The sequence below is a fragment of the Sorex fumeus genome, unplaced genomic scaffold, assembly GCF_029834395.1.
Source record: "Sorex fumeus unplaced genomic scaffold, SorFum_2.1 ptg000131l, whole genome shotgun sequence".
Classification (NCBI taxonomy): domain Eukaryota; kingdom Metazoa; phylum Chordata; class Mammalia; order Eulipotyphla; family Soricidae; genus Sorex; species Sorex fumeus.
In genome coordinates, this window is record NW_026606188.1 from 22,421,132 (window position 1) to 22,437,798 (window position 16,667).

The 16,667-nt window shown below is 40.8% G+C and overlaps 1 protein-coding gene across 1 annotated transcript; it reads left to right on the top strand.

Annotated features, from left to right (window-relative positions):
- The first annotated feature begins 2,842 nt into the window (after positions 1-2,842).
- On the top strand, positions 2,843-9,232 carry BCL2L15 (BCL2 like 15). Its single transcript, XM_056139156.1, has 4 exons — positions 2,843-3,434; positions 5,579-5,700; positions 8,185-8,403; positions 9,025-9,232. Exons 1-4 carry the CDS (start codon positions 3,314-3,316, stop codon positions 9,040-9,042), a joined length of 480 nt encoding a protein of 159 aa, XP_055995131.1. The 5' UTR covers positions 2,843-3,313; the 3' UTR covers positions 9,043-9,232.
- Positions 9,233-16,667: the final 7,435 nt, after the last annotated feature.

Sequence of the window (16,667 nt, forward strand, 5' to 3'; positions counted from 1 at the left end):
CAGAAAACCCAGGTATGTGGGCCCCATGACAGGCCTCCAAGCCCGCTCAGATCGGGACTGGGACTCCCCCCCCACAGGTCCCCAGTTTTCCAGTAGCTTGGCACACCCACAAACTGCCCCCTGCGCCATGTAATCAATGGCTAAGAACCAGAGACTATTAACTAAGGCTCCTGGAAGAGAAAGACAGAATTTCCTGGAGTGCACAGCTGCAAATGCAGCTGTGTGACCTCTTATACTCTAGCCCACTTATGTACCAAAAATAGCACACGTTTGTTTGATTTTAACATACTTGCTTGTATTCTCTTATATATGGACATAAATGGCCCCCAAATGAAATACAACAACCTTCACACACTTCCTTCTTATTGTGGTGGGAAGGTTATCGGTGGTGGGATTGGTGTTTGAATATTATCTGTAATGAACTATTGTGAACTACTTTATGAAAATAAAGTGTATAAAAATTGTTTAAAAAAAAAAGCCCAAAGTCTTCGCAACAGTAACAGATGTTCTAACAGAGGTGATAAACAAAGACAGTGAAAACGGCCCTTAGCTACATAATTCCTATCATTAGTTCAAAAGCAAGTTATTATTTCTTTTCATATAATGGACTGAATATTGGTTTTAATTATTTTGCAATTGAAATTCATTTCTGAACAACTGACTTGCTATTTATGCATTATTTCTTATGAGCGCACTTCCTAGTAAGACTATCCTCGAAAGATTGAGAGTTTTGAGTGCTCCTTCTGAAACCCAAGCCCCAAATCTAGGTGTCTTTACATTAACAAAGCTGTCATGCTGAAGAGTTAGTGTCCACTTCTGAGATCTGGTAAAACCATCAGGAAGCTCACCCTGTTAGAAAAGTACTGATGGAAATTCCAGGTTATTTTTATCCTGGTCATTAGACCTTGAACTGAAAGACACTTAGTATTTATTGCAACTGAGCTACTGCTGGCTCATTACACAGAGCATTATCTTTTTTTTTTTCCAGGTTTGGGGGCCAAACCTTGGTGGTGCTCAGGGCTTACTCTTGTCTCTGAATTCAGGGAGCATCTTCTGGGGACCAGTAACAATGATGGGTCTCATTCTCCTAAAGAGCCTTTAATATAATTTCAGGGCTAGGATGAAAGAGACGTTACTGGGGCCTGCTCGAGGCAATCGACAAATAACAGGATGATGAAATGAAAAAATGAAATTTTATCCTGGTCATTAGACCTTGAACTGAAAGACACTTAGTATTTATTGCAACTGAGCTACTGCTGGCTCATTACACAGAGCATTATCTTTTTTTTTTCAGGTTTGGGGGCCAAACCTTGGTGGTGCTCAGGGCTTACTCTTGTCTCTGAATTCAGGGAGCATCTTCTGGGGACCATAAGATGGTCCATAAGATGGAGGGGAGCGGGTTGAGCTTTCCTCCCCGCCCCGACCAGGGCTCTGGCAGCCGAAGACCTCCAGGACCAGCCACCACCATGCTGAGACCACTCTCCGCACACATGAAGGTACTGGCAGAGGGACAAATCCACGTGGGTTCCGGGGCCGAGATCTCCAAGCCTACTCGGATTGGAGTCGAGCATCCTCCACCCAGATCCTCCAAATTCCAGTAGGCGGGGGTCACACCCACCACCTGACCCTCTGGCGCCGTGTAATCCCATCAACGGCCAAGACTCAGAGACTATAAAATCCAGCTCCCAGAACCGCGAATGCGGCTGCGCGACATCTTATCAGGACATCTTTTTATGACATCTTATTATCTCATTCCTACTTTGGACAAACTTGCAGGCTATCGAATGTAGCCTGCCCACAGGGCAGAGTCTGGCAAACTTCCCGTGGCGTACCAAATATGCCAAATACCAGTAACAATGATGGGTCTCATTCTCCTAAAGAGCCTTGAATATAATTTCAGGGCTAGGATGAAAGAGACATTACTGGGGTCTGCTCGAGGCAATCGACGAATAACAGGATGATGAAATGAAAAAATGAAATTTTATCCTGGTCATTAGACCTTGAACTGAAAGACACTTAGTATTTATTGCAACTGAGCTACTGCTGGCTCATTACACAGAGCATTATCTTTTTTTTTTTCAGGTTTGGGGGCCAAACCTTGGTGGTGCTCAGGGCTTACTCTTGTCTCTGAATTCAGGGAGCATCTTCTGGGGACCATAAGCAGTGTCCGCAATTGAACCATGTCTGCCATGTGCAAGATAAGAACTTAAGCCCTGTACTAACTCTGCTGCCCCTGAAATTAATTAACTAATTATCTTAATTAATTAATTATCTTAATTTATTTCATAATTTTCTTGTATGAAAGTACTTTTTGTTATCCCTGTGTAATATCCTCAAATGCCCAGAGATTCTGTGTCACTGTTTACCTCACTTTTATTTGCCTCCTCCTCCCCTCCACCTGGAATGACCTTGTTCGCTTATTACCTCCTGAAGCCCTTCAGTGCCCCTGTCAGATGTTACTATTTCACAGAAAACTTCCTAAAGCCCTAGGTTTGCTTTTCCACTACACACTGTGATCACCCATTTTCTCTCAATCAGCACTAAAAATAAGGTGATTAGATATTTTCACTGTTATTCTTGAGGGCAGGAACTGTGTCCGTGGACTTTTTCTATTATTTATACTGCTGCATATAATTCTTATGCATAGGTATTTAGTCACTATTCACTAAATGATTATGGCAAATAAATGTCATCATCAGGAGTTCAATATCTCTCTTTAGAAAATGTCAAAACCTTCCTTTTTTAAAAAATTGCACCATACACAGAACCCAACAGGAAGCATTTTTTGTTTTGTTTTGTTTTATTATTTTATTTGTGGGCCATCCCTAAGCACTGCCATGGAGGAAGGGCTGCTTCTGGCTTGTTCTGTGCTTGAGGGTCACTCCTGGCAAAACTTAGGGTACAGTGCATGGATAGAAACTAGACCTCCTTCCTGAAGAACATGCCCTTAGTTCGTTGAGCTACCTCTCCAACCAGGAAGTTATTTCTTAACAAAATTACCCAAGATATTCTTCCTCTATTCTAGACAGTCCAACTTATAAAAGTTATTCATTGACTTAAATACTGACTAGGGTGTGGCTCAGAGATAAGGAACTGAAAGTCTCCTACAAGTCTAGTGTAGATGAGCTCTTTCAGAGAAGTTCTACCTTTCATGTAGCTGTTTTTCAAGAAAGGGGTGGAAAACGCTCAAGAATTGTCTGTTCCATTAAGGCACATTACAAAAGGTGGACACCTCTGCTGGTCTACCAGTGTTTTTGACTTCCTGTTGAACTGAAAACATTGTTTTGTGCAAAAGCAAAGCCAAGCATTTGAAATGAAGAATCACCCATCTTTTAAGGAACAAACAGAATGCATTGTAAACTTTCTGCTCCAAGAATTCAGCGGAGTGCAGTGTGCTGCTAATCGAATGTCTTTTGGAGATGAAACAGATTCAGGTAAGTTTCCCGAACTGCGGTGGTGATTACAAGTCAATGAAAGAATCTGAATATGTTTTCTAATTTTCATTCACAGTTCAGAAGGTAGCTAAATCAAATGGGAGCTCAATTTCTAATTTTTTGAGAATCGTCCATACTGTTTTCCAAAAGGGCTGAATGAATCGGCATTCCCACCAGCAGTGAAGAAGAGTCCCTTTCTCCCCACATCCGTGCCAACATCATTTGCTTTTGTTCTTTTGGATGTGGGCCAATCTTTGTGGTGTAAAATGATACCTCGTTGTTGTTTTGATCTGCATCTCCCTGATGATTAGTGATGAAGAACATTTTTTCATGTGTCTCTTGGCCATTCGGATATCTTCTTTGAGGAAGTTTCTGTTCATTTCACCACCCCATTTTCTGATGGGGTTGGAAGTTTCCTTTTTGTAGAGTTCAACTAGTGCCTTGTATGTCCTTTATATCAACCCCTTATCTGATGAGTATTGGGTAAATATCCTTTCCCATTCTGTTGACTGTCTTCATATTTTGGTTACTGTTTTTTTTTAATTAATTTATTTTTTAATTTTTATTAGTGAGACATCATGAGGTACAGTTGTAGACTTACAGATTTTTGTGCTTGGGTTTCAGTTATACAATGATCAAATACCCATCCCTCCACTAGTGCCCATTTCCCACCACCACGGATTCCAGTATTCCTCTAATCCCCCATCCCCCCATCCCACCCTGCCTCTGTGGCAGGGCATTCCCTTTTGTTATCTCTCTCTTATTGGGTGTTGTGGTTTGCAAAAGAGGCAATGGGTGACAATCATGTTTGGTCTATAGTCTACTTTCAAGGTCACTGTTTCTTTTGAAGTGCAGAAGCTTCTTAGTTTAAGATAGTCCCATTTGTTTATCTCTGTTTCCACTTGCTTGGCCAGTGGTGTGGCCTAGCTATACCACTTTTGGGAATATATCCTGGAGAGGCAAAAGAGTATAGTTGAAATGACATCTGCACTTGTATGTTCATTGCTGCACTGTTTACAATAGCCAAAATCTGGAAAAAGCCTGAGTGCCCAAGAACAGATCACTGGTTAAAGAAACTTTGGTACATTTACACAATGGAATACAATGCAGCTGTTAGGGAAGATGAAGTAATGAAATTTGGTATAAATGGATCAACATGGAAGGTATCATGTTAAGTGAAATGAGTCAGAAGGAGAGGGAGAGACATAGAAAGATTGCACTCATCTGTGGTATATAAAGTAACATAATGGGAGACTGACACCGAAGAATAGTAGAGATAAGGACCAGGAGGTTTACTCCATGGTATGGAAGCCGGCCTCATGCTCGGGGAAAGGGTAGCTCAGGTAGAGAAGGGAACACTAAGTAAAGGGTATTTGGAGGACCAGCTCAAGTTGGGAGATGCAAGCTGAATGTAGACTATAGATTGAACACAATGGCCACTCAATGCCTCTACAACACCCAAAATTAAAGAGAACAAAAGGGAATGCCCTGCCTCAGAGGGTGGGGGGGAGAGGTGGGGGGAAGGGGATACTGGGATCATTGGTGGTAGAGAATGGGCACTGGTAGAAGGATGGATACTCGATCATTGTATGACTGAAACGCAAGCACGAAAGTTTGTAAGTCTAACTGTACCCCAAGGTGATTCACTAATTAAAAAAAAGGGGGTAAGAAAGCTTTCAGCAATATACCCTCCCCCCCTTAAAAAAATCAAAAGGAAAAAAATCAAAAGGAGAGAGAACAAAAGAGAATGCCCTGCCACAGAGGCAGGGTGGGATGGGGGGATGGAGGTGGGAGGGATACTGGGACCCGTGGTGGTGGAGAATGGGCACTGGTGGAGGGATGGGTACTTGATCATTGTATAACTGAAACCCAAGCACAAAAATTTGTAAGTCTACAACTGTACCTCATGGTGTTTCACTAATAAAAATTAAAAAACAAAAAAACAAAACAAAAGAAAATCTTCGTGGAATGGAAAGAATCTCTATGATGAAAAAATTTTCTAATGGGGCTGCCAGAACACTGAAGACATACTTGGGAAAGAATGACACCAACATTGTCTCAAAGTCTAAAGAACCTTCTCCAATGCGCAGACTGCATCTAGTCCAGCATTGTGACACGTACGATCTGTGTTCCCTCTGTCCTAGGAGGTGCTCACTCTTTTGATGTGGCCATCATTGCCGGTCGCCTTCGGGAACTGGGCGACAAGTTCAATGGGGATTTGGAAGCTTCTGCCCGAAGTATTGCAGAAACCAGTCTAAGACAGGAGGTCACGTATCTACTTACTTTCTACCCCCCACTATTCCTATTTCAGAGATACTTTTTCTTATTACTCCTTTATGATCACTGGAAACGTTAAAACACTTAGGGGCTTATATTCATCCAATGAGATACCACAGGAATTCTCTCCAACTGCCAATTCTTTAGGTGTTAATCAAAACCCAAGTGGTATTGAGATGGTAAGCTTTTGGCATATGCTATTCAACCTTCAGTTTCTTTCCATTTGAGTTTTAGCAGCACTATAATTAGTGGCATAGGGCATACATATAGCACTTGATTTGTTTTTTGTTTTTGTGTTGGTTTTGATTTGGGGGCTAGACTCGGCAGTCTCAGGGCTTACTCTTGGCTCTGTGGTCAGGGATTACTCCTAGAGGGGTGGTGGGGAACCATATGAGATGCCACAGATTGAACCTGGGTCTGTCACATGTAAGACCAGTGCCCTACCCACTGTACTATTGCACTGACCTCTCTTTGTTGCTACTGTTGAACCAAAATGAAATTGTATTAAATAATTCAAAAAGTAAAAGCAATTTTTCTAGATTTTTTTAATGTTTCATTTTAAAAGTATCTGGTTTGTGTAAATGATTTTCTATTTAACAATTTTCCTACTGTATAGAGCACTAAATTCAATTTAAAAGTCCAAACAGCAGAGGTTTGAAACAGTTGTGGAACTATAGATATTTTGTACCTATTCTTGCTAAAGCAATTTATTCTCTTATGTGATTGCTTATGTGATACCAGTACTTACTTTTCTGGGGGTGGGCATCACTGTGTCCCCCAAGGGTCAGTAATGAATATACAAACAGGAAGGAGGATATGCTGTTGCGGCTCTGATGCAAAGAGGAATAAGTTCTTAAGCAGCTCACTAGTACATATCTGGCTTTTCATCAGAATGTTGATCGTTGGCAACAGTATTTGGATTTTTACTGGACATAAAACCACAGAAAATGTTCTAGATGTTGCTGATAATGTACTCACAGCAAAAATCAATATGTCACTATGTGCCAGATAGTATTCTAAGTGCTTTATACCCCTGATCACATTTGATTTTTTTAAATTGATTTTTATTTTTTTGGCTTTTTGGGTCACACCCAGCGATGCTCAGGGGTTCCTCCTGGCTCTATACTCAGGAATTACTCCTGAGCGGTGCTCAGGGGACCGAATGGGATACTGGGGATGGAACCTGATTGGCCATATGCAAGGCAAATGCCCAACCCAAGTACTACCGCTATGACCCTCACATTTGATTCTTACATTTAAACTTTATAGTGCAATCTCTCCTCAGCTACATATAACACTGGTTTTTATTTTGTTTTGGGACCACACTGGACTGTGCTCAGGCTTTACTCCTCAGGGATCACTCCTGTCAGGCTCAGGAGACTATATGGGGTGCTGGTGATAGAATCCAGGTCAGCCACGCGCAAGGCAAGCACCTTATCCACTGTACTATCTCTTGGCCCCCTTCTATATATATAGCATTAAGAGCAAACACTTAGCCAGTTTTGGTTCACTGTTATATTAATACAGCTTAGAACTGTGCCTGGTACAAAGTAAATCCTCAGTATTTACTGATTTAACATCTACATAAGTGGATAAGGAAACTGAGGAAGTGGGAAGCAAAGTAATTTGATTACTCGGTAATGTTAGAATTTGAGCCTGATTCTAAATTCTTCCCTGACCACTCACCATTATGAGCCCCTACACTACATCACAGCAGATTTTTTAATGGATTGTTGTAATGTTTATTACTAGCAGTATTTCTATCTTAAAATTTTTTTCATTGAATCACAGTGATATACACAGTTACAAAGTTGTTCATAATTGGGTTTCAGTCATATAATATTCCAATACCCGTCCCTTCACCAGTCACGGCAGATCTTTCTTAGCCCTATTTTATAGTTTGTAGACCAAAGTTTTGGGGAAAGAAAGATGAAGAGAAGAAATTAATCTATCTTTTCAGCTCAGAGTGTCCCAGACTTTGGTTACTTAGGCAATACCTTCACAAATTGACATTTTTCCCCTATCATGTCCTTCATAGTTTTTGTTAAGTCATCTTATTTTTCTTTCATTTTGTTCATCATAATCAATGGTGTCTGAGATCACAGATTTGATGAGTACAAGTTTTTTCTAATACCCATTATAATAATAAAATAGGGCCAGAAAGTCAGTACAGGGTAGGCACTTGCCTTGTACACAGCTGATCCCCTGCCTCAGTTTGAATCTCCAGCACCACCAGAATTGATTTCTGAGCTCAGAGCCAGCACTGGCCCAGGAGCACCACTGCATGTGGCCCAGTCCCCTTTTAAAAATGTTGCCAAAGATTGTCTGAGATACAGCCAGTGACAGGTACATTTTCTGTTCTTGGGGAACACTTGCTTTCTGGATTCCTGTCATTATAGTATCCTGTGTGATTTTTTTTTGTTTTATTGTTTTTTACTGATACTCCACTGATATAGCTGATGTCTCTCCCCAGGCAGGAACTAAATTCCAGGAAGTAGTGGAATCTCTCAGCAAGACCTGGTGTGCTCAGGATCCTAGCTTAGTTTATGAAAGAGCTTTCCTGGCAGTGTCAGTGAAACTCCTGGAATATGTGGTCCGTAAAGCTCCTCAAATATCAAGGCAACTGGCTACCTCCATGACAAATATGATTGATCATGGCCTCCAGGAGTACATCCAAGGCCAGGGAGGCTGGGTAAGTATGCAGGGGCCCCTGACTTTGTTCATTATTTGTCCTATTTTGAGGTTCATACTTGAGTCTACTAATCATGGCTCTTTTTGCAAGTTAGAATTCAAGCAGGAAAACAGTCCTCCATACTCTATTGAAAATGCTGGAATTTCTTGCCATGGATGAAGGAAACAGTCAGAAGTTTAGGCTATAGATTGATTGGAACTCAGAGTCAGGCCACCTGAAATGTTGATTGCCAGTTTTGTAAAACTAATTTGTACCTCTGACAAATAATCTCTGAAGTATATTAGCAATGGAGTTCTAATCTCATCTTGACTTCATTCTGTTTGCCTGGTAAAATTCTGGGTCTTTCTTCACTTTTGTCTTTATGTGTTGAGGAAGGTCAGAACCATTCTACTATTATGCACAGGGAAAAACAGTGCTATCTACTGTAAGGATACTGACAAATGACCTCTCATTTGAAACCCATGCTTTAATACTAGAACTGCACTCGTCTCCCAGGGCAGGGGCAGTGGGGGTCTTAGCGGAGCTGCACTCCCTAAAGGAATCTGCAGATTGGCCCTGGTTTCTTTAGAGAGCTCACGAAGCACATCCTTTTGACTGTAGGATATTCACTGTCCTTTCTAGGAAAATCTGGAGAGCTGAAGAAGAGGTCGTGCTGATTTCCAGCTAAGCATTGCTTCCTCGTGGACCAGGAATCGATTTCTACTGACTAAAATGATGCCCAATGATGATCTCACCCAACTGCAGTGTGCAGAGAAATCAACCATTGGCCTTGGGTTGCAAAATTTGGTTTAATGAACCCCTGGTGCTGAGTCAGGGAGGGAAAGGAAGAGGTGGACTATGATGCTGTCTTGACACTCTGGTGCTGGTCACAGTGCAGCAACCTTGTACATCGAGCATTTACACATGGTAACCAGAATACCTAATGTACAGTTGAGAAGCAAAACCAAAACAAATGTGTAAAGAGACAAATAAATAAAAATGACAACCCTGTCAGAAAAACACATTCTTTGAGACAGCACTGAACTTAATGGGTCAGTTTCTTTGTGTGTCCTTTCTTTTTTGTCTCTCTGTCTTTCTCTCCTCTCTTTTTTCCATTTTCCTTACCTTTCTCTCCCATTCCTTCTTCCCTCCCTCCCTTCCATCCATACTTCCATCCCCACACCCAGCAGTGCTCAGGACTTGCTCCTGGCTCTGCAATCAAGAATCACTTCTTAAAGGACCTGTACAAAGAAAACTACAAAACGCTACTTCAGGAAATAAAAGAGGACATGAGGAAATGGAAAGATATCCCCTGCTCATGGGTCGGGAGACTTAACATTGTCAAAATGGCAATACTACCGAAATCATTGTATAAATTCAATGCAATCCCTATAAGGATACCCATGACATTCTTCAAAGAAATGGAGCAAACACTCTTGAAATTTATATGGAACAATAAGCCCCCACGAATAGCTAAAGCAATTCTTGGGAAAAAGAAAATGGGAGGAATCAACCTCCCGAACTTCAAACTGTACTACAAAGCAGTAATAATTAAAACAGCATGGTACTGGAACAAAGGCAGAACTGCAGACCAATGGAACAGGGTTGAATACACTGACATCTCTCCTCAATCATATGCTCATCTAATCTTTGATAAAGGTGCAAGTAATGTGAAGTGGAGTAAGGAAAGCCTCTTTAATAAATTGTGTTGGCATCACTGGACGGCTACATGCAAAAAAATAGGCTCAGAACTCTGCCTAACACCATGTACAAAAGTAAGATCAAAATGGATTAAAGACCTCAACATCAGACCAGAAACCATAAGGTACATTGAAGATAAAGTTGGCAAAACCCTCCATGACATTGAAGCTAATGGTATCTTCAAAGATGCCACGCCACTGGCCGAGCAAGTGAAAACAGAGATAGATAAATGGGACTATCTTAAACTAAGAAGCTTCTGCACCTCCAAAGAAAAAGTGACCAAAATACAAAGACAGTCTACAGAATGGGAAAGGATATTCACCGAATACACATCTGACAAGGGGTTGATATCCAGGATATACAAAATACTGGTTAAACTCCACAAGAAGAAAACATCCAACCCCATCCAAAAATGGGGCAATGAAATGAACAGAAACTTTCTCAAAGAAGAAATCCGAATGGCAAAAAAGCACATGAGAAAATGCTCTACATCATTAATCATCAGGGAGATGCAGATCAAAACCACAATGAGATACCATCTCACACCTCAGAGACTGGCCCACATTCAAAAGAACAAAAGCAACCGATGCTGGCGTGGATGTGGCGAGAAAGGGACACTCCTTCACTGTTGGTGGGAATGTCCACTGGTTCAGCCCTTCTGGAAAACAGTATGGACGATTCTCAAAAAATTAGAAATTGAGCTCCCATTTGACCCAGCAATACCACTCCTGGGAATATATCCCAGAGAGGCAAAAATGTATAGTCGAAGTGACATCTGCACTTGTTTGTTCATTGCAGCCCTCTTTACAATAGCCAGAAACTGGAAGAAACCTGAATGCCCAAGAACAGATGACTGGTTAAAGAAACTTTGGTACATCTACACAATGGAGTACTATGTAGCTCTTAGAAAAGATGAAGTCATGAAATTTACATACAAGTGGTACAATATGGAAAGTATCATGCTAAGCGAAATGAGTCAGAAAGAGAGGGATAGACATAGAAAGATTGCATTCATCTGGGGGATATAAAGTAACAAAGTATGAGATTAATACCCAAGAATAGCTGAGATCAGCACCAGGAGGATTACTCCATAACTTAGAGGCCAGCCGGGTATCCTAGAGGAAAGGGCAGTTCAGATAGAGAAGGGAGCACCAAATAAAGGATGTTTGGAGGATCCTCCCAGGAGGGGAGATGCATGTCGAAAGTAGACTATGGACTGAACATGTTTGCCACTCAATGCCTCTTTTGCAGACCACAACACCCAAAAGGAGAGAGAGAACACAGGGGATTGCCCTGCCACAGAGACGGGGGGATGGGGGGATGGGGGTGGGAGGGATATTATCCATGGTGGTGGAAAATGGGCACTGGTGGAGGGATGGGTATCTGATCATTGTATAATTGAAACCAAAGCACAAAAAATTGTAAATCTACAACTTTAAAAAAAATAAAATAAAATAAAGGGGAAAAAAAAAAGAAAAAAAAAAACATATGGTGACTAAAAAAAAAAAAAAAAAAAAAGAATCACTTCTGTCAGGCTCAGGGGACTGTATGCGGTTCCAGGGATTGAACCCTCATCGACCATGTGCAAGAAAATTGCCTTTTCTATTGTACTGTTTCTCCAGCTATTAATTTATTCTTAATAAATTTATATGAGCCACCCCCAAAAATCTACAGCAATTTTCTACTTTCTATTTATATGTGAGTTTGAATGAGGTTTTGTGGAGTCACAAAGCAATGACCTGTTAGTAGTGAAATTCCAGATAGTAGGACAGGGCTTTGCTGGAGTTGTTCTGAAGGAAAGGAAATACAGTCAACTATTTCCTCAGCCTTAGAGATCTCTATTCAATGTGCAGGTTTAAGAATTTCATAGATTTAGAGTTGGAGACTTGTTATTTTAAGTTGAGGATTTTCTTTTAAATTCACAACTTACATTTTATGTTCATCATACCTAAAGCAGGATTATTGTATGCACTGTTAAGATTGGAGGCAAAAATAAAAATTAGCCTATGTTCAATTGCCCTTCATGGAAAAGGTCAAAGAACAACAAACCAGTTCCTGTGCTTTTAGGATCCCAGGATGCAGGAAGTCCTGACCCACAATTAGAACAGTGGGGGCCCCTCAGCTGCAGACAGTAAAAGTGTGGTTCATCTGTCCTTGGTGAATATCTAAATTGCTGATTTCCAGGCCATATCCAGAGATTTGATTCTGTAGAGGTATACTTTCAATATAAGGTACTGTTAAAACCAGTTCCATGGGAGAGCCTAAAATACACCTAAGAGTTTGAAAACCTTCACCTTAGAGCAGAGTTGCAAATGACTGCCCAGAGGCCAGATCCAGCCTGCTGTGCTTAGAAAATAAAGTTTCATTGGAATGCAGCTGTACTCACTTGTTTGCATATCATCTGTGGCTGTTTTTATAACAGCAGAATTGAGGGATGATGGCAGACATCATATGGCTCAAAATATCTATTTGAACTATTGGACCTCTGAGGCTCAAAATAGCTATTTAATCCTTTGAAAAAAAATTGATAGGTTCCCTGCTCTAAACTAAGTGAACATTTCTCCTTAAGAATTTAAATTCTCACCTGAATGCCCAAGAACAGATGACTGGTTAAAGAAACTTTGGTACATCTACACAATGGAGTACTATGTAGCTGTTAGAAAAGATGAAGTCATGAAATTTACATACAAGTGGTACAATATGGAAAGTATCATGCTAAGCGAAATGAGTCAGAAAGAGAGGGATAGACATAGAAAGATTGCATTCATCTGGGGGATATAAAGTAACAAAGTATGAGATTAATACCCAAGAATAGCTGAGATCAGCACCAGGAGGATTACTGCATAACTTAGAGGCCAGCCGGGTATCCTAGAGGAAAGGGCAGTTCAGATAGAGAAGGGAGCACCAAATAAAGGATGTTTGGAGGATCCTCCCAGGAGGGGAGATGCATGTCGAAAGTAGACTATGGACTGAACATGTTTGCCACTCAATGCCTCTTTTGCAGACCACAACACCCAAAAGGAGAGAGAGAACACAGGGGATTGCCCTGCCACAGAGACAGGGGGGGTGGGGGGATGGGGGTGGGAGGGATATTATCCATGGTGGTGGAAAATGGGCACTGGTGGAGGGATGGGTATCTGATCATTGTATAATTGAAACCAAAGCACAAAAAATTGTAAATCTACAACTTTAAAATAAAATAAAATAAAGGGGAAAAAAAAAGAATTTAAATTCTCTTGCCATCTGGCTTATTTCCTGACAAACACTGTTGTAGATGCTGTTTCCCCTACAGGATTTAGTTTAAGAATGTTTGTGAGCTTTTGCATAGTCCAGTCTTCCCTACCTGTGGCACAGTCAGAGAGCTGTCTCCTGAGAAAGACAAATCATTAGAAGCAAAGCACGTGGGTTGTATCTCATAACAGTCAGTAACAATCTCATAGATTAGGAAGCAATCATCAAAATATTCTTTCAAACATAGTTGCATAAGATGGTTTACTGAATGTTGAGAACAAAGGCAATACTATACTTATTTTTGAAGAGCAACATCAAAGGCTTTGATTAAAGTAAAGAAAGTTTTTTGGTTTGGGACCACATCAGGCTCGACTCAGGGCTCACTCCTGCTGGGCTCAGCAGACAATATGAGGTGCTGAGGATTGAACCTGGGTAGGCAGCCCGGCGAAATCAGGCACCTACCTTACCTGCTATACTATCTTTCTTTCTTTCTTTCTTTCTTTCTTTCTTTCTTTCTTTCTTCTTTCTTTTAATGTAGGAGTACTGCTATTTATTCATGTTGTACTATCTTTCTGGCCCCAGAGTTAAGAAAGTTTAATCACAATTTCACCCTCCCTTTGGTCTGCTAACTATCTGGTCACTTAAATACACAGAAATAAAAGAAATAAATCACAATAGGTTAGAAATACAGAAATAACATTTCATGTTTTCTTTGGCACAGGTTTTGTTTTCCCTCCACCAATATATGACTCTTGTATTTTTTTCCCTTTTTTTAAATGAGGTTTAAATGCCACTTTTAATACAGCACTTTTAGTTTTTACATTCCACAGTGTTAAAAAGCTCGTAAAACATAATAAAGTTTATAAAAACAATTGAATGATGGAGGCGTTACTGGGCCCGCTTGAGCAAATCGATGAACAACAGGAGGACCATGACCATGACCATGACAGTTTGCTAGGGATGACAGACTTGGTTGTGGTGCTGATACACTTCATTATGGTATGCTAGAGATCACAATTATCACTGATACCAAGATCAGGAAAATAGTCATCATGAGCTAGGTCTTTTTGTGTCATATTTTCCCACACTGCCTCTCCTATTGCAGTATCTTGAGATGAAAGTTCAAATCCCCCCCCCCAAAAAAAATTACGCCAACAAACAGATGAAGTAGTCGGGCCTGGGGATGGCGTCTGGGTGCTGGGTGCAGCTGTACTCTCCCAGGGGACCTGTATTCACAGAGCTGAAGATAACCAAGCTATAGCCCAAAGATTAAAAAAAAAAATTCAGATGCCCTGAGGTTTTTTTTTTTTTTTTTTTTGGTGTCTGGCCCACACTCAGCAGTGATCAGGGCTTACTCCTGCCCCTGAGCTCAGAGATCACACCTGACAGGGCTCAGGGGACCATAAAAGTAGCCGGGGATCAACCTGTGTGGACCCCATGCAAGGCAAGCATCCTCCCCACCGTCCCATCCCACCAGGCCCCAGATGTAAGGCAAGTGCCCAACCCACTGTCCTTTCTCTCTGGCCCCCAAATGCTCTTATTTTAACCATTTTGTGTCATCATAGGCTACTCACATGACACTGGACATGGAATCCCTTTCCTTTGTTCCTTACTTTCCACATTTTAGTATAGAGACGACTTGCTAACTATTTCATATGATTATTAAAGGGATATATGAAATGAATCACTTGATAAAGCCCATGCCTGAGCCCCTTTAAGACCAAAAACCCCAGCCCCCTATTTTGAAGTTCATAAAGTTCTCACCTGACTTTCTTCTCTCCAGTAACTCTGCCTTTCCAAGTCAATCTGTGGCTTTACCTTTCACCTTGAAGTGGGTGGATCCAAATCTGAGCTATTTCCCTTCTTGGAAGTCTATTTTGTTTCTTTACTTCCCTATACCTTTGTTATTCCCACCCTTTCCCCAACTTCAGTTCAACTACTTCAGAACCTGTCATTTTTTCCTTTTCCCTTCCCCGTCCTACTTACTGAACTTTCCCCAACATTGTTCTTCCTCTTTTTGTCTTTTTATTATGATTTTCCCTATAAGAGTCATTGTCACCTGCCTGGGCTCTTGGGAAAGTCTCCTAGTTCAGTGTTCAATGTTCACATTCCATTCTGTCTTCCAAATTGCCACCACATTAGCCTGGTGAGTTGTCTGCTATTTCTTTTATTAACCTTTTTTTTTTTAATTGGGCCATACCCACCAGTGCTCAGAGCTTACTCCTGGTCTGCACTCAGGAATTACTCCTGGCAGTGCTTGGGTAACTATATGGAATGCCAGGGATTGAACCTGGATTTGTTGTGTGCAAGACAAGTGCCCTCACTGTGCTATCTCTTCAGCCCCAGTTTTGATTAACTTTTAGATATGGTACGTGTGGTATTTTCTGAGAATTTACATAACAATTAAGGTCATGAAAATCTTTTTAAAAATGTATTAGAAAGGAGTTTTGTTTTTGTTTTTTAGATTCTGGGCCCAGTCAACAGTGCTTAGTGGGCTACATGACACAGGTGCCCAAACCTGGGTATCCCACATTATCTCATTGAGCTATCTCCCCAGCTCCTGAAAAATCATTAAAAAATTTTTTTTAAATCCCCAAAGAATTGCTTTGATTGCTATTCACTTAAAACCTTTTGGTGGAACTTTTGATGGTGATTAGATATGCTTGTTATCTTGACTGTTTCATGGGTGATAGTTTCAATGGTGTATCCAAGTAACCAAACTTAAACCACACACTTTGAAATGCATAGTTTACTGTAGGTCAACACTGTTTTAACAAAGGGTTTTTCTAAAATACAAAAACAAGCCTTCAGCGGTTTTTCCATTGTCCATGAAATGAAGTCTGACTTTTCAGCCTGGAATTCAAATACCCCCCCCAAAATCTGGTCTCAACTGATCTTTCCAGCCTCCATGAAGACTCTCTTCTCCTTAACAGATGTTTCAGTCACACTGAGCTTCAATCATGACTCACAAAACTCTGTTCCTCCTACCTTCTCTGTGTCATATTGCTTTTTGTCAGGCTCTGGAGACTTCTTCAAGAACCCAACTCAAATTCCACTACCTCCATGACAGCTGTTCGCATAACTCATATGATCTTTGCCTTCTCAAAACTATTTAGATCATAAATGGCCATAAATATTTTCTACTCTAAGAAATGATCCTTGCATGAAGACGCTTTGTTGTCTACTGTTTTAGCCCTTCTCCCTGTTCTCTGACCTCTATGTGGATTTTAGAAACATTTATTAAATGAATAGCTGAGTGATTCAATATTGAATGAATAATCAAATGAAAGATAAACCTTTAGGCTTGTTATGTTTTTTTGTAGGGGGCCACACCCAGCAGTGTTCAGGTTTAT

Coding starts and splice junctions, on each gene's coding strand:
- BCL2L15 (XM_056139156.1), top strand. CDS start 3,314: ATGAAGAATCACCCATCTTTTAAGGAACAAACAGAATGCATTGTAAAC. Junction 3,435..5,578: donor TGGAGATGAAACAGATTCAG/GTAAGTTTCCCG, acceptor CCTCTGTCCTAG/GAGGTGCTCACTCTTTTGAT. Junction 5,701..8,184: donor AAACCAGTCTAAGACAGGAG/GTCACGTATCTA, acceptor GTCTCTCCCCAG/GCAGGAACTAAATTCCAGGA.